At 39.2% G+C, this 25,094-nt stretch overlaps 1 protein-coding gene across 6 annotated transcripts in view; it reads left to right on the top strand.

Moving 5' to 3' along the window:
• The window catches only part of ACACA (acetyl-CoA carboxylase alpha), a 2,143,878-nt gene that overhangs the window by 366,884 nt on the left and 1,751,900 nt on the right, over nucleotides 1-25,094 (top strand). For all 6 annotated transcript variants that reach the window (XM_044054575.1, XM_044054578.1, XM_044054576.1 and 3 more), the window contains one exon: nucleotides 16,324-16,474. In XM_044054575.1, the coding sequence (XP_043910510.1) occupies nucleotides 16,324-16,474 (151 nt within the window). The remainder of the gene's footprint in view (nucleotides 1-16,323; nucleotides 16,475-25,094) is intronic.

The raw sequence follows: 25,094 nt of genomic DNA, 5'->3' as shown, positions 1-25,094 counted from the left end.
CACGAACATATGCAAATCGCACCTGGCTTGGTGGCTTCAGACTTGCGATCTTTCCAGCGGAAGACCATTTGTGCTACCCACGCCGACAGCAACGGTGGCCACGGACGCTTCCCTGATAGGGTGGGGGGGGGCATCTTTCAGGGACAGACAGTCCAAGGCGAATGGTCCAATTTGGAGTACAATCTGCACATCAATGTTCTAGAGTTGAGGGCAGTGTTTCTAGCGTTGCAACACTTTGCTCCCCTTCTTCCTCTAGGGACAATTGCAGTTCAGTCGGACAACATGTCCGTAGTCTGGTACATAAACAAACAAGGGGGAACCAAGTCTTATCAACTATGCAGAGAGGCCATGAGAATCTGGCAATGGACGGAGTCCACGGGTCGCTTTCTGATAGCAACGCACATCCCGGGGTTATCCAACGTCATAGCGGACAGGTTGAGCAGAGCCATCCTGTTACCTCACGAGTGGTCCCTCAAACAATCAATTGCGAAGGAAATTTTTCACAAGTGGGGCCAGCCTTCCTGCGATCTGTTTGCGTCTCCAATGAACGCCAAATGCAGAAGCTATTTTGCCCTATTACCCCCTCCAGGGGAAGTCCCCAGGGACGCTCTGGTTCACGATTGGCCCCCGGGTCTCCTGTACGCTTTTCCTCCTGTTCCCCTGATTGCAAAATTTCTACAGAAAGCCAACAACCTGCAAAGGACAATTAGCCTCATTGCCCCATTCTGGCCTCGTCAAATCTGGTTTCCCTTTCTTCTGGCACACCGAATTCGGGAACCCTGGATCCTGGACCCGGAGCCGGATCTACTGACCCACTCGTCAGGGGCTCCCCACCCGTCGCTACTCTCCCTCAGACTAGCAGCTTGGCTGCTCCGCTTCCCGTCTTAGCCAGGTCTGATCTTCTTTCCCCTGCAGTTCAAAATATCCTGGTGGCTTCTCATAAAGCTTCCACTACAAAGATTTACACTAGTAAATGGAAGCGTTTTGTGCACTGGGCAAATACACAACAATTGGACCCCGTGATAGCTCCTCTAAATAGTGTCTTGGAGTTTTTAACCGAACTGTTCCACCAAGGAGCTTCTCCTGCCACTTTGAGAGTGCAATTGGCTGCCATTTCAAACTTTCATGTGGGAGAAAGTGGGGCTCCTATTATGGCTCACAGACTTTGTAAGGCCTTTCTAAAGGGATCTTTCCATATTAGACCACCAGTTAGAAGTCCTACATCACCTTGGAACTTGAACCTTCTTTTATCACAGCTGATGCTACCACCTTTTGAACCAGCCTCTTCCTGTCCTTTGAAATTTTTGTCATGGAAGACCCTCTTCTTGGTGGCTGTTACATCGGCCAGACGGGTATCGGAGCTTCAAGCTCTTTCCGTTAAACACCCTTATTTGATCTTTCACCCTGATAGAGTATTTCTTCGCACTAATCCATCCTTTCTTCCCAAAGTTTGCTCCGTTAATAATATTAATCAGTCCATTGAGCTCCCCACCTTTTTCAAAAACCACTCCAATAAGTTGGAATATATGTTACACAAGTTAGATGTTCATAGACAACTCAGATTTTACTTGGATAGAACAAAAGATCACAGAAAAACAGACCAGCTCTTTATAGCCTTTGCAGACAGCAAGAAGGGTATGGCAGTTACGAAACGAACCCTTTCCAAATGGCTTTCCGATTGTATTATTTTTGTTTATACTGCCTCGGAGCAAACTTTACCTGTCAAGCCCAAAGGGCACTCTACAAGATCAGTATCTACTTCTCTGGCTCATGCAGCCTGCCTACCGTTAGACACTATTTGTGCGGCTGCCACTTGGTCTAAACCACATACATTCATTACTCATTACAAAGTAGACAGGATTTCTAGGGACAGGGCAACCTTTGGTTCCACTGTGCTCAGGAACGTTCTCCCGTGAGTTCCTCAGGAACATGGAGCTAGGGACGCTACCCAGGTGTAAGAACAAATGGCGAGATTGAACACTCTCACATATAGAAGTTATGTCCTTACCATAACGTTCCATGTGGAGTGTTCATCTCGCCTTTGTTCTTACATTCCCACCCTCAGGACGAACGTCCAGTTTAGGTGTCTGGTTTGGTTCTCCTGCTTCTGCCTTAAGCAGTTGTTGTGGATATATTTTTCAGCTATGTTTGTTCTTGTTTGGCATGAATGTGTTATTTTCTCTCTGTTGACTTCTGGTTTGCTTGCAAACTAGATCTGAATTAAAGGCAGAGGGGGATTGTGGGAGTTAGGTTGGTCTCGAGCTTCTTCTCGATGCAGAGCTTTGCCAAGCAGCCGACATGGAGCCGAGGATCGGCTCCGAACCCAGGTGTAAGAACAAAGGCGAGATGAACACTCCACATGGAACGTTATGGTAAGGACTATTTATCTGAAGACATAGAAGCTGTTTTTCACATCTGGGAGGGGAATAGAGATATGAAAAGAACAGACAGTAATTGGTGTTAATTGGTATCCCAGACTGTAGCATGTCCTTTAGGTTATGCTTATGGGTGCAGCTGTTGATTTGGGGCAGTTTTTCCTAACTGTAGGGATAAAATTCATCCGTGGAAAATGTACCTTGTTTTGTGTGTTTATTCTAAGTTAAGAGGATTGGTCTTCTGAAAATTTATGTACTTTTTTGAGGGCTTTCATTAAAGCAACAAATCTTGAAAAATGTGACATAGGTTCAAATGGAAATGAGAAGAAACAACTGTATAAAAAATCAGCCTGCCAAATAGTGTGTGTATATGTAAGACAAAAGTTGAACATTCACATTCAAAAAAGCTGTCATGTATAATAAGTGGGAACAATAGCTTTTTGCTAAAATGACTACTATATTAGTATCTTGCACTCTAAATGGTATTACAGGTATGGACAAAAAATAAAAAGTATTGAATTATGTTAAGACGTGCAGAGTGGAATTAACAGTCCTGCAGGAAACACATTTTGAAAGAAATGAACATGTGAGTTTGACAGAAAGGATTTCAGGATGGATATTCAGCAGAATATCAGGGTCAAATAAAAAGGTTAGTAATAATACTGATAGCTAGAGGGACTCCAGTAATGATAGAAAAGGGAAAATACCAAAAAAGATTTGTGTTAGTAAGGGGTTATTGGAAAGGGAAAAGGATTATGCTGGCATATATTTATATTCCACAAAAAATGCTATTGTGGAGCGTAAAATTTTTCAGAGAAATAAACAGTAAGGAATATTACTTATGGGTGGGGACTGGAACTTGATTTGCAGTAGTGAAGATATATCAGGGGACCCAGAAAGATAAATATAACAAAAGAGGGTAGACGTAGTATGGGAGACATGAGTTCAGTAGTAGGAACTTGGGCAGAACTTGTATGTTAAATAATAGGTACATTAACTGGGCTAGACTGGATAGAAATTATATTTCACAGGAACATGTACATTTAATTGAAAGTTTCAACACACATCCAATAATTATTTCAAATCATGTACTTTAAAAGCTAAGATAATAATGTATGGTAATGAAGTAAAATGACACACTGGCACTTTCCTGCCTACATGTTAAAAAGAGAGGGAATTTAAGGAATGGGTAGTGGAAATTATTCAAGAGTTATTGGGAAAGGAAGAAATTGTGTAATGAATAGCTTTAGAGTCAGAAAAATGGTGTTTAAAAGTAGGGTAGAAATTTAGTTAAGAAGTATTAGAAATTATCTAGAGAAGTTGACAGAAGTTAAAGTATTGCTGAATAAGGGGAAACTCGCATAATAATAATAATAGCAGCTGTGCTAAAGAAAAAATAAAGAAGTATTTTAATATGTGTGAGTTTAGAAAAAAAGCAACTATTAATTGGTAACTCCAGAGCACAAAAATGTTTAGCCCAATGACTTGGGCAACAGAAGGTAGAAAGGGCTGTCACCAAACTTAGGGAGCCTATGACAATCTGGAGGCTACCATTAAATAGTGATTCTAGTGGTCCTGATAGGTTGTGTTGCATGCTATTAAGGAGGCATCCTGGAATATTATTAGGGTCCACTAATGCAGTGTTCTTGGCATTAGTGAGTGCATTGAGGACCTGTTTCCTAGTCAGACCTCTCAACCTCTTAGAGCAGAAAATTTGGAAAAAGCCATAAATAATGGGGGGTGGAGGCAAAGGCCCCAAAACAGGGACAGTTTTTAAATATTGCCCTCACAAACTTAGAAAGTTAATATAATAACATGTTTTGCATTAGCGTGAATTTTCTGTAGAGAATGAAGTCTGAAACTCAAATGTCTGTCATTATTTTCTGACTTCAGTCTTCAATAACATGGCAATGATTTGCCAGAAAACCAATAATTTATGCCCAAAAGACCAAAAATATGAGACAAAAAATATGGACATTCTGCAAAAATCTGTACAATTAAGAAGTATGTAATCCTAGTAATAGTTGGGAGCATCATGGTAAGGGGTATTTCAAGGGTATCTTGAGGAGAACGGGATAAAATTGGAGCTAAACTTGTCAGCCAGTAGATTTCATATCTTCCTGCTCAGTATATGGTGGCTGCAGAAAAGAACCCAAGCCCTCTGACTTTCCAGTACCAAAGGTAAGAGTGCCAACTGTTGAGACATGTACTGTATCAGTTCACCAGCATAACTTTTTCTCTAACTCTACCTTAGCCATCAGGGCACTTGCCCTAGGTTCTGACTCTGTCCCCTTCCTTGCTGGCTTCTTGGCTTCATATTCCCTCTCCTCCCTGTCCTCATTTATTATTCTGCCTTTTATGAGGAGTGCTACTTTATTTCCATTCCTTTTTGCTCTCTCCTCCTTGAATTTTCTGTACCCAGAAACCTTAATGTTCAATCTCTCCCTTATTGCTCGCCAATGTTTCTGTGATACCACCAATGTACTCCATCCCTTCCAAAATCACTGCTTTCAGTTCCACCATATTCTTATTTACTCACCTTGCATTTCATAGTAAAACTACCCTCTAATTCTGACTTCTTCCTGATACAACTGATCCAGGTCCATTCTGGCTTTGTGATTGTGTGCAGAACAGGCACTAGGTGGCCTAAAGCCACGGGAATAATTTATTTTATATGCTTTTTACTCTTAAGTATAGCTTATAGTCTGTTATATGATTGATTGTAGTAGACCCATAGTATACTATTAGCATGAATATTTGACCCAAAACTAGCTCACTGAATGCTACCATGTCTTCCTTTCTCTTTCTCCACAGGATTTTTAGGTTGTTTTACTCTGTAGCCAAATATTATATCATTGTAATAAAAGCAGGGGCTTAGAAACATACAGCTATAATTAAGAGTGAGACATCAGTGCTAGTATGCATTTTGTGAGTGTTTTTAACTTATTTTAATAAAATAAATTACATAAATGACTACCAGGATGGTTGCACACTGATCAACAGCTTAATTTAAGCCCTCCCAATGTGAAAATAGAAATTGAGAAAAAAGAACTAGTGAAAATATAATCTTGGGAAAATTCAGTTTCTGCCTAGCAAGTATATTGCCTGGAAGACAGCAAAGAAGAAATTTGGAGAACCTGAAAGAAAATCAATCAGAAAAGGTGATGAGAAAACACTAGTTGGGAAGAACCCTGCAGCTTTTCATCAAAAAGCAGTTCAGGCTTCAGCTTTTGTTCAAGAAATATTTTCCAGTAATTTAGAAGAAAAATAAATAAATCAGATGTAGTCAGAGCTTATTAAAGTCAATGAAACATTGCATAAATATATCAACTCAGTTAACAAAAGGATGGAAAAATAGAAGAAGCTTTAACTAACTGTTCAGATGAATTGATAAAATTGTAAAAATCGGAGGCTCAAATAATGAAAAGGCTGTCTTGTTACTTTTCTGAAGAGCTATTTCAAAACTAGAGTTAGAAGACAGAACTTGCAGAGAAAATCTAAGATTTTCTGCTGTACCAGAGAAACTGGAAGAACCAAACTTTATTAATGTTATGAAAGTAGAAATAACCTAATGGACTGGTGTTCCACAGCAGGATTTGTTAACTGAAGGGGCACATAGAGTGTATGCTCCAAAGCAGGTTATGAGAAATCAGCCAAGACCTATATTAGTAAAGATGCAGTCATAACAGCAAAAAAGTTTACCCTGACAAAACCGTGGCAGACGAGAAAAGTATTAAAAATTGGAGTTGGGAGAATGTTTCTGGAAGACTATTATTTACTGTACACTGGCCAGAAGAAAAACAAATGTTATCCCAGCAATGAGGAAATGTTGAGAGGCAAGTGTGAGATTCAGTCTACTGCATTCAGTCATCTTCTGAATATTTTTTTCATGATGGAACAAAGATATGGAACAGGCTGAGGAGGAACTAAAATGTTTATCCAACAAAACGTGTGCCAGCAAGCATTAGTGGACTCTACTTCTCATTCATCTGACAGTAAAGCACATAGAGAAACTTTGCCAGTGAAACATTGTCCAATGTTCCGAAGGGAAATGCTTGAGAGACAGAAAAGAAACACGAGTTGACTGTAAGAAGCAGGAGGACCTTTGACTTGAATTAGAGTGTAGTGTTGAGATTGAAATAATCAGGAAGAAGACCAGCAGCACTAAAATTAGTGAATACATGGGAGACTATAAAGCGGCAGTCACATTTGTGAAATATGTCTCTGCAAGATAAACTGGCAGAGAAAGAAATGAACTTTTGACTTTCTTAAACTTGTGGGTGGATGTAAAGCATATAACCCACATTATGTAATTAACGTTTAGAACACTAAAAAAAGTAACTGCAAGTAAAATAATTTTTGTTGCTATAATTTGTGTTAAACATTTCATGATATAAACTGCATGTTATATTGTAAAGCAATTTTATATAGTGTGCTGTCAGATATTTTAAATGGGTGGTCTTTTCAGTGGCTATTGTATATGTTAAAGATATTAAAGCAAGTACATTTTCAGTTGTAAGAAATCTAAGCTTTACCATAGAATGAAAGAAGAAAGGCTGGACAGACGCAAGTTTAAGTTAATGTAATGCTGTGATCTTGGACTGCTGGACAGTGGGTTTGATGTAAAAATATACGGATTATATTATAGGTAGGAGTAACATGATTCTCTTGTTTTATAAGTGTGGATGTCTAGATTAATGTCCTTGGCTTAAGCTTTAAGAAATTTTTTTGCAAGCAAGTAGGCATGACAAATAACACAAAATGGTGAAAGCCATGAAAAATGCTAAGCTTCTTGAATCTTTCAATTTGCAAAGATACTAACTTCTGTTCCATTCAATTTCCAAAGATACTAACTTCTGTTCCATTAGCAAATGTTGTCGATAAGAGACAAGAATCTGCAGCTGAAGACATTTAGCCAGGAGAATTCTGTGTATTCTTTTCTGAGAGAAATTTACAGAGATTCTTTCATGCATCTGCAAAGTTGTCAGCTGTTTTTTTTCTGATTATGGACTACTTTTGCATGGAGACTGTCTGTAGGTGCAAGCAGTTTAATAATAAGAGCTCTGATCATTCTTTTCTGAAGGAAGTGCAAACTTTAAAGGTACAATGGCTGGCAGTTCAGTTAAAAATAAAGTTTGAAATTATGGGAAGTGAACAAGAGCCTCCTTATCAGCCTTAATACTTTAATACATTTTATAGAACAGTGCATAATTTAGTTTTGTTTAAAGGTAGCCAGTGCACTTTTTCTTAGGGCTAAAAACATGTTATCTGAAGGCATAGAAGCTGTTTTTCACATCTGGGAGGGGAATAGAGATATGAAAAGAACAGACAAGTAATTGGTGTTAATTGGTATCCCAGACTGTAGCATGTCCTTTAGGTTATGCTTATGGGTGCAGCTGTTGATTTGGGGCAGTTTTTCCTAACTGTAGGGATAAAATTCATCCGTGGAAAATGTACCTTGTTTTGTGTGTTTATTCTAAGTTAAGAGGATTGGTCTAATGAAAATATATGTACTTTTTGAGGGCTTTCATTAAAGCAACAAATCTTGAAAAATGTGACATAGGTTCAAATGGAAATGAGAAGAAACAACTGTATAAAAGATCAGCCTGCCAAATAGTGTGTGTATATGTAAGACAAAAGTTGAAAATTCACATTCAAAAAAGCTGTCATGTATAATAAGTGGGAACAATAGCTTTTTGCTAAAATGACTACTATATTAGTATCTTGCACTCTAAATTGTATTACAGGTATGGACAAAAAATAAAAAGTATTGAATTATGTTAAGTCGTACAGAGTGCAATTAACAGTCCTGCAGGAAACACATTTTGATAGAAATGAACATGTGAATTTGACAAAGAAAGCATTTCAGGATGGATATTCAGCAGAATATCAGGGTCAAATAAAAAGGGTAGTAATAATACTGATAGCTAGATGGACTCCAGTAATGATAGAAAAGGGAAAATATCAAAAAAGATTTGTGTTAGTAAGGGGTTATTGGTAACGGAAAAGGATTATGCTGGCATATATTTATATTCCACAAAAAATGCTATTGTGGAGCGTAAAATTTTTCAGAGAAATAATCAGTAAGGAATATTACTTATGGGTGGGGACTGGAACTTAATTTGCAGTAGTGAAGATATATCAGGGGACCCAGAAAGATAAATATAACAAAAGAGGGTAGACGTAGTATGGGAGACATGAGTTCAGTAGTAGGAACTTGGGCAGAACTTGTATGTTAAATAATAGGTACATTAACTGGGCTAGACTGGATAGAAATAATATTTCACAGGAACATGTGCATTTAATTGAAAGTTTCAACACACATCCAATAACTATTTCAAATCATGTACTTTAAAAGCTAATAATGTATGGTAATGAAGTAAAATGACACACTGGCACTTTCCTGCCTACATGTTAAAAAGAGAGGGAATTTAAGGAATGGGTAGTGAAAATTATTCAAGGGTTATTGGGGAAGGAAGAAATTGTGTAATGAATAGCTTTACAGTCAGAAAAATGGTGTTTAAAAGTAGGGTAGAAATTGAGCTAAGAAGTATTAGAAATTATCTAGAGAAGTTGACAGAAGCTAAAGTATTGCTGAATAAGGGAAACTCGCATAATAATAATAATAATAATAATAATAATAATAATAATAATAATAATAATAGCAGCTGTGCTAAAGAGAAAATAAAGAGGTATTTCAATATGTGTGAGTTTAGAAAAACTGCTGTTAAAAGCAACTATTAATTGGTAACTCCAGAGCACAAAAATGTTTAGCCCAATGACCTGGGCAACAGAAGGTAGAAAGGGCTGTCACCAAACTTGGGGAGCCTATGACAAGAAGAATAACCAGAGAGATCCTATAGAGGTATTGGAGATATTTTGGAAATTTTTATGAAAATTTGTATAAAGCAGAAGAATGTGGAAACCAAGAAGAGCACAAATGAAAATATTTATGGAATACTTAAGTCTGCCAAGACTGGAGGAAGATGAGACTCGGCAACTAATAATAGATAATGGGAAATGAGAAGAAAACTAATATAAAATCAATCTACAACAAAGTCTCAGGGAACAGATGGTTTTCTTGTGGAAGTTTGGAAGTTAGGAGGGAAGAAAGTGATAAAGATCTAGAAGATTTTGTTTAATAGTATTTGAAAAGGTGGGGAGGCACCAGCATCTTCGAGGAAAGCTGTGGTGGATGTAGTACCCAAAGAGGATTAAAGATCCATTAGACCCAGCCTCCCATATAGACCCATTTCAATTTTAAACCATGATTATAAAGTGTTTGCCCATACTAGCTAAAGGAATGGCAAAGGTGCTGCCAAAATTGATGCATATGGATCAATGTGGTTTCATGAAGGGGTGGCATACATTTGACAACATTAATAGAACAGTGATAATGCAGAAGGACATGCAATGTAAGAAAATACCGCTGTTGTTGGTGGGTCTTAATGCAGACAAAGAATTTGACAGAGTAAACTGGGATTTTATGAGTGGTGCAATGGAAGCATTTCATACCCTGATACAGTGATAAGGTCAATTAGGGGGATATATGAAGGATCGGAAGCAATAATTAAAGTGTGAGGATTTCTCTTTGAAAAGTTGTTTGAATAGAGGATCCACGCAGGGAGTGTCCTCTTTTGCTTTATATTTAGAGGAACTGGCAAAGAAAGTAAGTGGCTCAAAATTTCATGGATATAATTGGTATGGTAACTAAGGAAATTTGGATTTATTTGCAGATATTATTTTGTACTTGATAAATCCAGAAAAGGACGTCTTGGTATTATGGAAAGTTTTAAAGCAGTTTCAAGTCTTTTTTGGGATATGAAATTTAATGAAGATAAAACAAAGGCTGTAGCTGTAAATTAACTACACAGTCGCAAGTTAGTTCAGCAATACCCACATTCATGGAGACATGATAAGATTACGCATTTAGGAGTATGGATTAAACAAGCTTCTATTATGGTAGCCTAGGATATGTCAGAAAAGACTAAACAAAAGATAACAAAAGATAACAAAAACTGAGAAAATGGAAACTTGTTTATTGATATGGACAGAAAGATACAAGCAGTGAAATATTTTTACTCCTTTTAGTTTTATATAGAGGACAGGCATATTTTTATCAATCAGAGGAGAGGTTGTGGATAATGATTAATAAAGAGTTGAAGAAATACATCTGAGATGGAAAGAGAGCAAGAGTTAAGTGGGATAAATTGATCTTCCTAATAGAACAAGATTAGGCTTATCCGATTAAAAGGATATTTTAGAGCTACACCATTAAGGTTCATATACAAAACACATGCAGATGTTTTCAATTCAAAGTGAAAAGGGATGATGATAAAGAAGGTGAGTGAGTTTAAGAAACAAGGAGAGAGTGGGATTTTGGATGCAGATCCTTAAGGGTTATAATAACCCCACATACAGAATATTATGGTACTAAAGTTGCAGAAAGTATTCTAAGATCAAAGCCAACACATGAATGGAGAAATGAGATTTTGCCACAGTAGGGATAACTGCAGGTAGGGTTACTGAAAATAGGCAAGGGGGGGGATAGAATTTACTGGAGAAAACTGGCAAAGGAAACAATGTATTAGGAGCAAATAACTAGAGAGGGAAAAGTAATAGAGTAGCAGGAGGCCAAGAAGAATTTTGGACTGTAGTTTAGAGACTACTTCCCTATCAGTGATTGATATTAGAGTATAGGTCTGGTAGAGGTTTTAGTGGAATCTAGAGCAGAAGCTGCTGTTAAAAAGGGGATAATTAATAGGGCATATATACCATACTGCATGAAAACTATAAGAATCAGTTGGAGGAGGTTAGAAATGATTGGGAAGTGGCTGTAAAAGCAGTTTACAAGGGAACATTGGAGGAGCATGTATATGCTTCAGAAGTATGCAAGGTTTAGGGTATTTGCTTGGAAATATTTGCACTGGTGTTTTTATTACCACAAGCAGACTTCAAAGATTTTTTTTTTCAGTTATATAGCAAATGTGTGATGGTGAAGAAAGAGGTAACTAGGAACATGTTTTTTGGAAGTGTAATGATTTGGCAGATTTAAAAAATTCCCTACAGAGTATGTGCCATAAATGCATTTCATTTTATTTATTTAATTATTTATTTAACATTTGTTTACTGGGAAAGTCTGACTTGGAATGAAGCCAATTTTCAGCGAAGGCCCGGGAAGAAATGCTCCAAACGTATATTTTTTAAATGTGGGAGGAAACCGGAGCACCCGGAGGAAACCCACACAAATGCAGGGAGGACATGCAGACTCCACACAGAAGGCACTCCAGCCACGGATCGAACCAGAAAACCTCTTGGTGTGAGGCAAAAATGCTACCACTGCACCACTGAGCCATCCTTTCAGAAATATTGGGGAGAACATGACTGTATCTAAGGAAATTCAATTGACTTCAACAATTGGATAAGCTTCTAGTGCCATTCTAAAGGGCTGCAGTGTCTGTCTGCCTGGGATGACATGGTCGACAGACCACGATGCTTTGCCAGAGATGGCCTGCACTTGTCACCCCTGGGATTCCGGATACTGGCTAAGGTTCTTGCCGCCCCTATAGTGCCTTTTTTAGGCAAGGTTCAAATGACAAATTCACCACCGTAACAGGAACAGGCAAGCAAAAACAGAGGGTGATGCTACTCAGTGCTAGAAGTCTAAATCTCAAAATGCACTCACTCGAGGCACTCCTTAAAATGGAGAACATCGATATCTGTGCAGTGACTGAGACCTGGTTCAAGGCTCCAGAGAGCACCCCTGTACTACCAGGCTATAACTCATACCACACTTGTAACCTGGACCTGAACACCAGAGGCGGAGGTGTGTCCATATTCATTAAGGATATCCACACCTCCAGGCTAGTTGCTCAGCATAATGCAGCCGAGGTTATCCAAGTGCAACTAACTCTGGGCAAAACTGCAATCCAAATTGTAGCTTGCTACAGATCACCCACCATGCCCCAGGATTCCCAATCCTCTTTTCTTGATGTACTGGAAAATATTAGGGTTCAACCAAACACCCTAATAATGGGCGATTTCAACTACCCCACCATTAACTGGGAAAACTACTCATGTACCAACTCCTTCGATCAACACTTTCTGGAATTCATAAACTCCAATGCCCTGGGTCAACTTATCCACACCCCCACCAGGGGCAACAATATCCTAGATCTAGTCATTACCAATATGAGTGACCGGTGTTCCACACCTGAAGTCAACGCCTCATTGGTCCGATTCGACCATAAGCTAATTACCCTAGATATCCACATCCTGCCTCCACCCCCCCATTAAGGAAACCATGGTAAAAATCTCTCCAAACCCTTCATGCTTCTTAAGACAGAAGTGGTGAACTTCATGACACCCATGCAGATGGACAATACAGTTACGACTACTGAATCTTACACCATTGCACTTTATAAGCACTTACATGAGTACATGGGTCATGCTATCCCAAACAGAACCAAGATGCTGTCTTCCAAAAAAAGGAAGCCAATCTGGTGGTCCCCTGCCATAAACAAACTGTACAACAGAAGGAAGAAACCCTTGCAAAAGAGAGTAAAATCCCACGAGTGGAGGACCTCCCTGGTCAGCCTCAGTAAGAAGCTGCAATCCCTGATAAAATCCTCCAAAGCTAGTTACAAAAACAAAATCGCCACTGATTCTAAAGACATCCACAAAGCATTCTATATTTATGTCAAGAATCTCAATGGCAACACTCAGATCTGCTACAGCACAATGGCACTAAATATACAGACCCAACTGATATTGCCAACATCCTGGCAGATAGGTTCAGTGCTAACTTTACCCCCCTCTCACCTCCTAAAGAGCCCATCTCTATACCGGAAGAATGCAAAGTTCCTGTAATCACAGCTGCACAGGTAAAAACCACACTCTCCAAAGCCAAGAACACAGCATCCATGGGACCAGACAACATCCCAGGCTGCGTTCTACATGAACTACAGAACAAACTGGCACCCCACCTAAGTACCATGTTCAATCATAGCCTCACCTCAGGCTTTGTGCCTGCTGAATGGCACACAGCGACGGTTATCCCACTCCACAAGGGGGAAGCCACCACGGACCCCGGGAACTACCGCCCCATTAGCCTGACGAGCCTGGTCTGCAAGGCCATGGAACGTATCGTCATAGAACTTATAAACAAAGACATTGGTAATCTCAAAACTCTGGATCCCACCCAGTTCGGGTTTGTAAAAGTCAGATCATGTCTCCTAAACCTGATAGACTTCTTTGAAGCAGTCACCAAAGCCGTAGACAAGGGTAAGGTGGTTCACACAGCCTGTCTAGATCTTGCCAAGGCTTTCGACAACATCCCCCACTCTGGAATTATAGATAAATTCACTAAACTAGTATAAATCCCTATGTCACAAGATGGGTTGCCAACTGGCTCACTGACAGAGCCCAGACTGTTAAAGTAGCAGACTCCAAATCCGACTTCAGACCAGTGACAAGTGGAGTACCAGAGGGTTCAGTCCTGGGTCCTCTCCTGTTTGGTATCTACTTCTCAGAAGTACAGGCTAACACAGAAGATCTTTGGCTAACCAAGTTCGCAGATGACTGCAAACTAGGAGCCATAATCGAAACTCCTAACGATGTGGACATCCTACAAAAGGGTCTCACTGAGACAGATGCCTGGTGTCAAAGCCATGGCCTCAAGCTCAATGCCAAAAAGTGCATTGTCATCCCCTTTGGTAAAAACTCGGTACCCATGAACTACAACATAGGCAGTAGTATACTTAACACTGAAAGTGTGATGAGACCTTGGGACACAGGTGGACAGTAGTCTCTCCTTTGATAATCACATCACCACAGTAGTCAGGAAATCCTTCTACATGGCACACCTCATCACAAAAGGTTTCTCATCCAGAAAAAAAGAGGTCATTGTTCCCCTCTACTCATCACTCATTAGACCCATTATAGAGTACAATGCCCCTTTTGGTATGTACCTCACAAGACATCTAGAACAACTGGAAAGGCCGCAGAAATACCTCACAAAGAGGATTACCAGCCTCAAACAGTTTCCCTACGCAGACCATCTCAAAAAACTCCAGCTTTACTCCGTCGCATATCGCCTACTCAGAGGTGATCTCTGCCTAACATACAAAGCTATGTCAAACCCAGAGCTGTTGGACATACTCCACTTAAAGAAATCCCAATCCGTCCGAGCTACACGCTCTAGGGACCTAAACCTTGTCAACACAATAAACAGAACATGCCAGAGGGATAGATTCCTGTCCCAGAGACTTCCCATACTCTGCAATAAACTACCTGGCTATATCAAACAAAGCTCCTCATTAGCACTCTTCAAGAAAAATCTTGATGATTGGATGGGAAATAGGAAATTCACCCCGGGGATCACCTCTGTGGCTCTGCTCGACAGTGGCACAGGAAAATTATTTTCTTGGGTGGCAAAAGCCAGGGTACCTTTTTGGCTGGGCTTGTATAGGCCCCAGGGCCGATAGCCTAGTACCTACCTATGAACCTATGAATTATTCTTCTGAGCTTGGACACAGGATCTGAATTGCTTAGACATACCTTATCAAGTTTAATTCTGTTGGCTGCCAAAAAAGCAATTATTAGAAAATGGAAATCAAAATCGAAAACCAACTGTATTTGAAGTAATGAATTTTGTAAAAGAGATAATAGAACTAGCAGATGGATATTTAGAAAAGGGAAGAAGCAAATTACACATAAATAAAACTTATAGAGCAATCTATGCAGAGTAATGTTGAGGAGGAAGAGTGAGGTTTAAGGTATGGCAGGAATTGAGCGATTTATGTAATGCTGGAGTAAAAGATGTGTGTCGTAAATAAAGAAAACATGTAATGTATAATGTGTGTAAATGGGGAAAAAATGTTAATCTGGTTTAGTGTTTCTTTTCTGTTAATGTAAGTGTGCCCATGTCTTAAGTGGTTAATAAAGGTGTTAAAATGTGTCAGACTTTGCTGACATTTATAGTAATCAAAAATATCAGAATCCTGTATGGCCAAAGAAACCCCAGAATACTTTGCACTTGACCAAGGAGGGCAGAGAAGAGTTTCTTGAGTGTGTAGTGCACTGTGGCATATTGCAGGCTTTAATCCTTTGTTCTCTCCAAATAGCTTATAGATACAGAGGGTTGCAACAACTTACAGTACGGAAAGACAGCTAAGGGAATGAGCTGGTGACCCAAGGATGTGTCCAACACTGCTGTAGGGGAAATTGTGTTTTAGGGTGGAAGGAAGTTTCACATGGTTTAGAGTAAGTGGAAGCTGCAAAAATAGTAGAACATTGGATCAGTAATGCTTTTGTTAAGTACACAGAGAAGAAAAACAAAATAACATATCAGAAGGCCAAGAATGACTGAATACATTATAGCTAAGCCAAGAAAGATTGCACATCATTCTATTGAACATTTCCATAGTTTCATTATAATGGAATAATAATGTATTGGCTGTTATTTCAGAGGCTTTTGAGATCTTGCAGTTATGGAAAAGTAAGGTCTTGATTATCACTTCCATGTTTAACCCTAAATTCATAATTCAAGTACACAAGTTTTTTTTAAAAGTATGTCAACCATGAAACCTATGGATGACTGAGAGTGAAGCAGTGAGATGCAAGGATGAAGTAGGTTCCACAAAATCCAATAGGTCTTCGAAACAATTGATAAAAAAGTAGATTTTATTCCTTTTTTTTTTTTTAAAAGTGTTCATATTCAGCTACAAAGGGGAGAAGTATTCATCTAAAACATAGAGACATCAATAAGCTGTTTTTGTCTATGTGCTCATTGCTGTGCCTTGGTTTTTATGGGTTAATCTTTTTAAACCTTACAGTGCCCTTTTCAGATTGTTTTGACTGCATTGTTTTATCTTTTTGATTTTTTGCATTTTTTTTTCTGTTTATATCAGCTCAGCATATAAATGCATTTTTCTTGATCTCTCTCCAGAAACATGGTCGTTGCTTTGAAAGAGCTGTCAATCCGTGGTGATTTCCGGACCACTGTTGAATATCTCATTAAGCTACTTGAGACAGAGAGCTTCCAGCAGAATAGTATTGATACAGGCTGGCTGGACCGGCTCATTTCAGAAAAAGTGCAGGTGAGTTATGGTTGTCATCTGGATGAGTTGAGAGCTAGGTCTCTGTTTTATACCGTTGTCATATTGTACATCTCTGAAAATTGACTGTAATTTGCATTTGGCTGCTTTTTCGTAGAGAAGAGATACTCAATGCATAGTAACATCAAACAGAAGTACAAAATCCAGGCTAGACATCAACATATACTATATTAAGAACTGGTATGATTATGTAGATGGTTGGCTAACATTCAGACACAGTAGTACAAAACACAGAAAATATGTTTATATTATGTATAAGAACCCTGCACGGATGCTGAAATTAGCACATGTTGGTGTGATTTGTATTTGTGCTGCAATGTCCCTTTATATCCTGCACATGTGAGCTTCCATTGCCTATCATTGTTGAGAAGATGTCCTTCATATGAGACTATGATACGTGACACTTTTAGTACATGTTTACTCCATTCTGAAGAGTTGTGGGAGATCTGCCTTGGACAAATATACAGAAGGGCCATGCTTGATTTGCCTACTGTAAAGTTTGCAGGAAGTGACTGTCCTGCAAATGTAGGCTGCATTTCCAATTCATCTTTTTTCCTGTCCTGTTTGGTATGTCATACGCAGGTGTATCAATGATGGTGATGCACATGTCACCATTTGTGGCGTTCCACATACTGCTTTTCCATGTTAGAATACTGTTTTTCAATTAATGATAGTTGTTAGGCGTAAGTGAGGTTCCATTCTGTGCTCAGCTTCCTAGACTAGTCCCTTTGAATATTTACATTTATCCTGTTCTGTCTGAGCTCCTCCTGAAAAAATTCAGGGTTGCTTTAAATTACAATTATTGTTTTCTTAACACCTGTATTAAATTATCAGTTAAGACATAGGCAACCATAACATTAATATAAAATAAAACAAACCATATTAATATTTTTACATTTGCATATATTATTCTTTTTTATAACTATCATCAGACCACCATTACATAAATTGTTCAATTCCTTCCTTCCGTTAAACCTCACTCGTACTCCTGAACATATTCTGCATACATTGTTCCCACAATTTCCATTTATTCCTATGTAATGTGCTCCTTCCCTTTTCTAAATATGCCTTTTTGGTAATTTTATAACTTTTACAGTGTTCAGGAATTCAAGTACAGTTAATTTAGACTTTGATTTCCATTTTCCAGTAATTGTTTTTTTGGCAGCCAACATAATTAAACTTAATGCCTTATTTATGTCTAGGCAGTTCAAGTCCTGTATTCCAGCTCAAAAGAATCACTTGCTTAGTTACAGCCATTTGCTCACCCAATATTTCTGACAGAGTATTCTGTAGGGAATTTTTTAAATCTGCCAACTCTGTACATTCCCAAAATATATGGTCCCAGTTACCTCTTTCTTCCCCAAATTTGCTTGGGGTGTAAAATACCTATGCAAACACTTCCAAGCAAAAATCCTAAATCTTCTGGACTTTGTTGCATACTTGGAAGCTGCATATATGTCCTTTCATTTGTCCATTGTAAATTGTTTTTCCAGTCTCTCCCAATATTTTCTAACCTCCTCTGATTGATTCTTGCTGTGCAATATTTGATATGTCCTATTAATTATCCATTTTTTTAACAGCAACTTCTGTTTTAAACTCAACTATACCTTTACTCTGATGTCAGTCCCTTTTAGGGAAGGTAGTCTTCTGGAATAAACTTCTTCTTGCCCTCATCCCGCTCTATTACCTTTCCCTCTATAATTATTTGCTCCTAATGCTTTGGTTCCTTTGCTAGTTTTCTCCAGTAAATTCCATTCCCCTCTTGCCTTTTTTTCCGTGCCCCTACTTGCAGTCGTTACGATTGGCAAAATCTGCTTTCTCCATTCTTGTGTTGGTTTAGTTCTTAGAATACCTTCTGTATGGTGGTTGGTATTCTCATTCTACATCCAAAATCCAAGTCTGTCCTTATTTCTAAATATAAAGCAAATAACAAGGGGGAAAAGGAGACCTCTGCCTGGTCCCTCTGTTCAAACACAACTTATCACACAGGAAACCTCCCACTTTAATTCTTGCCTTTGATCCTTCATATATCCTTCTAATTAACCTTATTATTGTATCAGGGAATGCAAATGCTTCCATTGCCTTACTCATAAAACACCAGCTTACTCTGTGTCAAATGCTTTTTCATATCAAGCCTCAAAACGTTTGCTTCCCTTCCACAAAACCACATTGATCCATATGTATCAACTTTGGAAACACCATTACAATTCTTTTAAGTAGAGTAGACATAAACACTTTATAATCATTGTTTAACACTGAAATGGGTCTATATGAAACTGGGGCTGATGGGTCTTCGCCTTCTTTAGGTAATACAGCCACTACTTTTAAAATACTGTTAAAGATCTGGAAGATTTTTTTATCACTTTCTTCTCTTCTAACTTCCAAACCTCCACAGAAATATCATTTGTTACTGGAGATTTCCCTGCAGATTGTTTATACATCACCATTTTTATCTTGGCTCCTCCTGTTTTAAGTGTTAATTGTTGAGCCCCGTCTTCTTCTAACATTGGCATAATTAAGTCTTCCGTAATATTTTGTTTTGTGCTATTTCTTCATTTCTACATTCTTCTGCTTTACACAAATGTTCATAAATTTCCTGAAATATATTGTAATACCTCTATAAGATCTCTGGTTATTTTTCTTGTTATAGGGTCCCTAAGTTTGGGACAACTCTTTTTCTTCCTGTTGCCCAAGTCATTATGCTAAATGTTTTTGTGCTGTGGAGTTGTTATAAAAAATATCTGTTCAACAGCAATTTTTCTAAACTTGTGCATATTATCTAAATACTCCCTTATTTTCTCTTTTTCACTCTGCAGTTATGCCTCTTAATATTCTGTGAGATTCCACTTTTTCTCCAATACTTTAACTTTGTTCTGTTTTATTTCTACCCAATTTTTAAACTCCATTTTCATTTTATCCCACTCACTAGCTATCACTTCAGAAGAAATTTCTGTCTTCCCTGATAACTCTTGAATAATTTTCACTACACATTTCTTAACTCCTCTCTTTTTAACAGGTTGGTGGGAAAATGCCAGTGTCTCATTTTACTGCCTTACCCTGTATTTTTATCTTACTTTTTTATCAGTGCATGATCTTTAGTAGTTATTGGCTGTGTCAAAGCTTTCAATTAAATGTACATGTTCCTGTGATATACAGTTTATATCCAGTGTAGCCCAGTACCTTAGGGAATAACATATAAATTCTGTCCAAGTTTCTACTAATGAATTTACATCTCTCATACCAAATATTTTCATAAATTTCTTAAGAAATCTACCGTCTTTCATTATATTTTCCCTTTTAGGTCTCCCTGATACATCCTCACCATTGCATATCAAGTTTCAGTCCCATCCTATAAGTAATATTCACAGATAAAAGGATTATTTCTCCCAAAAATTTCTTAGCAGTTTTTGTTGGAATATAAATACATGCCAGCATAATCTTCTTCCCTTGCCAGTAGACTTTTACTACCACAATTCTACCATTATTGTCTTTTCCCCTCTTCTAGCACTATTTTTGCCCCTCTAGCAATTAGTATTATTATTCCCTTTTGTCTTTGTCCCCCATATTCTGCTGATTATCCATCCTGAAATCCTTTCTTTATCAAAACATTCTCATTTCTTTTCAAAATATGTTTCCTGCAACACTGCTATTTGCACTATGCGTTTCTTGATATAATTCAGTACTCTTTGCTATTTTCTCTATACTTGTAAGACCACTTATCTCCAAGACAATATGGATAGTATAGTGGTTATGATAAATTTCTCCCCAATTATACATTACATTTTTAATGTCTATTTCCAACCTTTGACTTGCATTCACACACTGTTTGGCAGTTTGATTTTTTATACAGTTGTTTCTTCTCATCTTCATCTTCATTTGAACCTACTTCACACTTTCACGAGTTTTTTAATGAAAACCTTCACTTGAAAAGGTAACCACATTTTCAGATCACCCCCATTCATTATTAGAGGAAATACACAAAACTATGTGCATCTTCAAAAATGTAGTTAACCCCAGATATAAACAATTGCCCTAAAGAACAGCTGCATCCAAAGATATTACCTAACCTGAAATTAAGGTTGCCCATGCTAAAGTTCCTGCTACAGCTTGTGTTTCCATTTAAACTGATTGCTGTTGGTTATTTTCTTATCTTTATCCCTGTCCCCAATGTGAAAAACAGCTTGTATGATTTCACAAAACATTAAGTTTTATACCTGAGAAAATGTAACTGGCTATCTTTAAATAAAACTAACTTGCATGCTGTTATATTAAATGCAATACAGTATCAAGGTTTCCAGAGAGACTGCTATCTCTTATTTATTTCCAGTAATTTCAGACCTTATATTTCACCGAACTGCTTGCTACTGCACCTTTAAGTTGTGCATTTCCCTCAGCAAAGAATGCTCAGAATTCTCAAGATTAATTGCTTGTACCTGCAGACAGTTCATTTCCATGTAAAAGTAGTCAGCAATGAGAAAAGAAAAGCCCTAACAGCTCTGCAGTTGCATGAAGGAATCTTTGTAAATTTCATTCAGAACAGAATGTACAACTACCTTTAGCAGCAGACTTCTTGACTCCCATTGAAAACATTTCCTATAGAAAAAACATATTTTAATTTTGCCGGCAAACAAGAAGCTTAGCATTTTTATGGCTTTCATAATTTTATCTTATTTTTCAAGCCTACTTGCTTATAAAAACACTTGTTTATAGCTTAAGCCAAGGGCATTAATCTAAATATTAACCCTTGTAAAAATAAGAAATTTATTCATTGTACATCTGATATATTCAGTGCACTTTTATACCTCATCCCTCACCCCAAGTATCCAGGTTCAGAATATAGTAAACTTCCCTGGACCCCTGTGTAGCAGGGTGGCTGACGCGATTCCCGGGGTGAATTTCCTATCTCCTATCCAATCATCAAGGTTCTTTTAGAAGACGACCAAGGAGGCGCTCTACTTGACATGTATGGGAAGTCTATTCCAGAGTATGGGGAGTCTGTGGGTCAGGAACCTATCCCTCCAGCATGTTTTGTTCAATGTGATAACAAGGTTTAGATCCCTGGAGCGTGTGGCAATGAGGGATTGGGATTTCTTTAAGTGGAGCATGTCCAACAGCTCAGGGTTTGACATGGCCTTGTATGTTAAACAGAGATGGCCTCTGCGTAGATGATATGCCACAGAGTATAGCTGGAGTTTTTTTTAGATGGTCAGTATAGGGCATCTGCTTTAGGCCTGTGATTCTCTGAGTGAGGTATTTCTGTGGCCTTTCCATCTGTTGCAGATGTCTTGTGAGGTACATACCAAACGGGGTGTTGTACTCTATAATGGGTCTAATGAGGGATGAGTACAGTGATACAATGACCTCCTTTTTCCTGGATTAAAATCCCTTAGTGATGACGTGTGCCACATAGAAGGATTTCCTGACTGTTGTGACGATGTGGTTATCGAAGGTGAGACCACTGTCCACCTGTGTCCCTAAGTCCCTCATCACACTTTCGGTGTTAAGTGTACTGCCACCTATGTGGTAATTCATGGGTACGTGTTTTTTCCCAAAGGGGATAACCATACATTTCTTGGCATTAAGCTTGAGCCCATGGCTGTGGCACCAAGCATCTGTTTCTGTAAGGGCCTTCTGTAGAATATCCACATCATTTGGGGATTCAGTAATGGCTCCCAGTTTGCAGTCATCTGCAAACTTTGTTACCCAGAGTCCCTTAGTGTTGGTCTGTACTTCAGAGAAGTAGATGCCAAACAAGAGCGGTCCCAGGACTGAACCCTGAGGTACTTCACTTGTCACTTGTCTGGAGCTGGATTTGGAGTCGGCTACTTTTACAGTCTGGGTTCTGTCAGTAAGCCAGTTGGCAACCCATCGAGTGATGTAGGGACTTGTGCCCAGCTTAGTAAGTTTATCTATGATTCCAGAGTGGGGGATGGTGTTGAAGGCCTTGGCGAGGTCCAGATAGGCTGTGTGGACTGCCTTACCCTTGTTCACAGCTCTGGAGACTGATTCGAAGAAGTCAGTCAGGTTACGAACCCAAACTGGGTGGGGTCCAGTGTTTGAAGGTTGCCAATGTCTTTGTTTATAAGTTCCATGATAATGCATTCCATGTCCTTGCAGATCAGGCTCGTCAGATTGATGGGTGGTAGTTCCTGGGATCCAGGGTTGATCCCCCCTTATGGAGTGAAATAACTGTAGCTGTACGGCACTCAGGAGGCACAAAGCCTGAGGTGAGACAATGATTAAACATGACACTTAGGTGAGGTGCCAGTTCATTTTGTAGTTCATGTAGTACACAGCCCGGGATGTCATCTGGTCCCATAGATGCTGTATTCTTAGCTTTGGAGAGTGCGGTTTCTACCTGTGTGGCCGTGATTACTGGAATTTGGCAATCATTTGGTATTGAGATGGGCCCTTTAAGGGGTGAGAGGGGGGTAAAGTTGGCACTAAATTGATCTGCCAGGATATTGGCACTATCCTTGAGATCAGTATATTTAATGCCATTCTGTTGTAGCTCAGAGCAGATCAGAGCATTGCCATTTAGATTCTTGACACAACTATAGAATGCCTTGTGGTTGTCTTTGGAATATTTGGCAATTTTATTTTCGTAACTAGCTTTGCAGGATTTTATGAGGGATCTCTGCTTCTTACTGAAGCTGGTAAGGGAGTTTTTGCATCCTGGGATTTTCCTCTTTTCAGCAACAGTTTCTTCCTTCTGTTGTATAGTTTGTTTATGGCGGGGGACCACCAGATTGGCTTCCTTTTTTTGGATGAGAGCGTCTTGGTTCTATTTGGGATGGCACGATTCATGCACAAGTGGATATGCTCGTACTGTGCCTTAGTGTAGGATTCAGCAGTTGAACTTTCAGCTCCCATCTGCATGGGTGCCATGAAGTTTGTCACTTCTGACTTAAGTAGCAAGAAGTTGGCTTTGGAGAATTTTTTTATGGAGGTTTCCTTACTGGGGGGGGGGGGAGTTAGGATGTGGATGTCAAGGGTGATTTGCTTATGGTCAGAGCTGACCAATGAGGGGGTGACCACTGGTGTGAAGCATCTATCTCACATGTTGATAATGACCAGGTCTAGGCTATTGGAGCCCCTGGTGGGACAATGGATTAGTTGATCCAGGGTGTTGGAATTCATGAACCGTTGGGAAAAGGTGTAGGTACCCGAGTAGTTTTCCCAGTTAATGGCAGGGTAGTTGAAATCACCCAGTATTAGGGTGTTTGGTTATATCTTAATATTTTACAGTATGTTTATAAAGGTGTAGTGAGAATCTTAGGCATGGTGGGGGATCGTGTAGCAAGCTACAGCTGGTCACAGTTCAGTCCATTTAATCTCTTTTACACGAGGACAATTGGATGTGTTTAATCGATCTTCAGGATGCGTACTATCACATCAAAATAGACAGGTGCTTCCAGAGACATTTACCCTTTTGGCTGGGAGCCAGTCACTACCAGTTCAGATCCCTGCCCTTTGGACTCAACACAGTCCCCAGAGTGTTTACCAAGTGTGTGACAGTGGTAGCAGCTCACCTGAGACTACAAGGATTCTGAGTGTTTCCATATTTAGACGACTGGCTTCTCACCGCCCCAGCCATGCATCTCCTAGAACAGTCCAGGGACAATTAGCTTCAGATTTGTCAATTACTAGGTATAGCAGTCAATCCAAATCGACACTAGTACAGAGACTGGAGTTTATTGGTGCCTATCTAAACACAAGAAATCTGATTACATTCTTACCTTCTCACTGTGTATGCACTCTCAGATTTCAGGTTCATCATATTCTTTCTCATCCTGCTCTGCCTGCCAGAATTTATCCTTCAAGCTGTAGTTTGCATGGCAGCTTCCATAGTATTAGTTCCATCAGCACTTCATTTTAGGCGTATTCTTCAATGAATTGTAGCTGCTCAATGGTCTATTCTTCGACTGCTCCTATCCTTTCCATTCAGGCTTACTCAGATATGCAAAATCCACATTCTCTGGTGGATACAGTCAGACATTTATCTAGCTCAATCTTTCATTCTGTCTCCTCCATTGGCCACACTGACCACAGATCCCTCCCAACTGGTGTGGGGGGCATTACTTAAGAAGCACGGTCCAAGGCATTTGGTTCCCCAAGCGACCAATTTGAATATCAATATCCTGGATATGACAGCAATCCTTTAAGCTTTGCAGGGATTTCAAGATAATCTTCCTCTAGGGACCATTGTGATTCAGACTGAGAGTATGTCTGTGGTCTGGTACTTCAACAAACAAGGGGGGGACTGTATCTTACCCCCACTACTTAGAAGCGATCAGAGTGTGGCAGTGGGTGATCTCCTCCAACCACATTCTAGTAGCAATGCTCATGCCAGGGAAATCCAACGTACTGGCAGACAAACTTAGCAAGTCCATTCTTATGCCTCATGAGTGGTCTCTCAGTCAATCAGTGGGGGCGAAAATGTTCTGCCTTTGGGGCCAACCATACTGCAATCTTTTTTGGATCTTCGTACAACAGTAACTAGAGCAGGTATTTTGCCCTGATCCCCCTCAGGGGGAGTCACAGAGAGATGCTCTAGTCCACGTTTGGCCTTCTGGTCTCCTCTACGCCTATCCTGCAGTAC

This window comes from Protopterus annectens, chromosome 13.part0 (genome assembly GCF_019279795.1).
Source record: "Protopterus annectens isolate FY-2018-M chromosome 13.part0, PAN1.0, whole genome shotgun sequence".
NCBI classification, from domain to species: Eukaryota; Metazoa; Chordata; order Ceratodontiformes; family Protopteridae; genus Protopterus; species Protopterus annectens.
The sequence above is the reverse complement of the archived record's forward strand: the minus strand, read 5'-3'. Positions and strand labels throughout refer to the sequence as shown.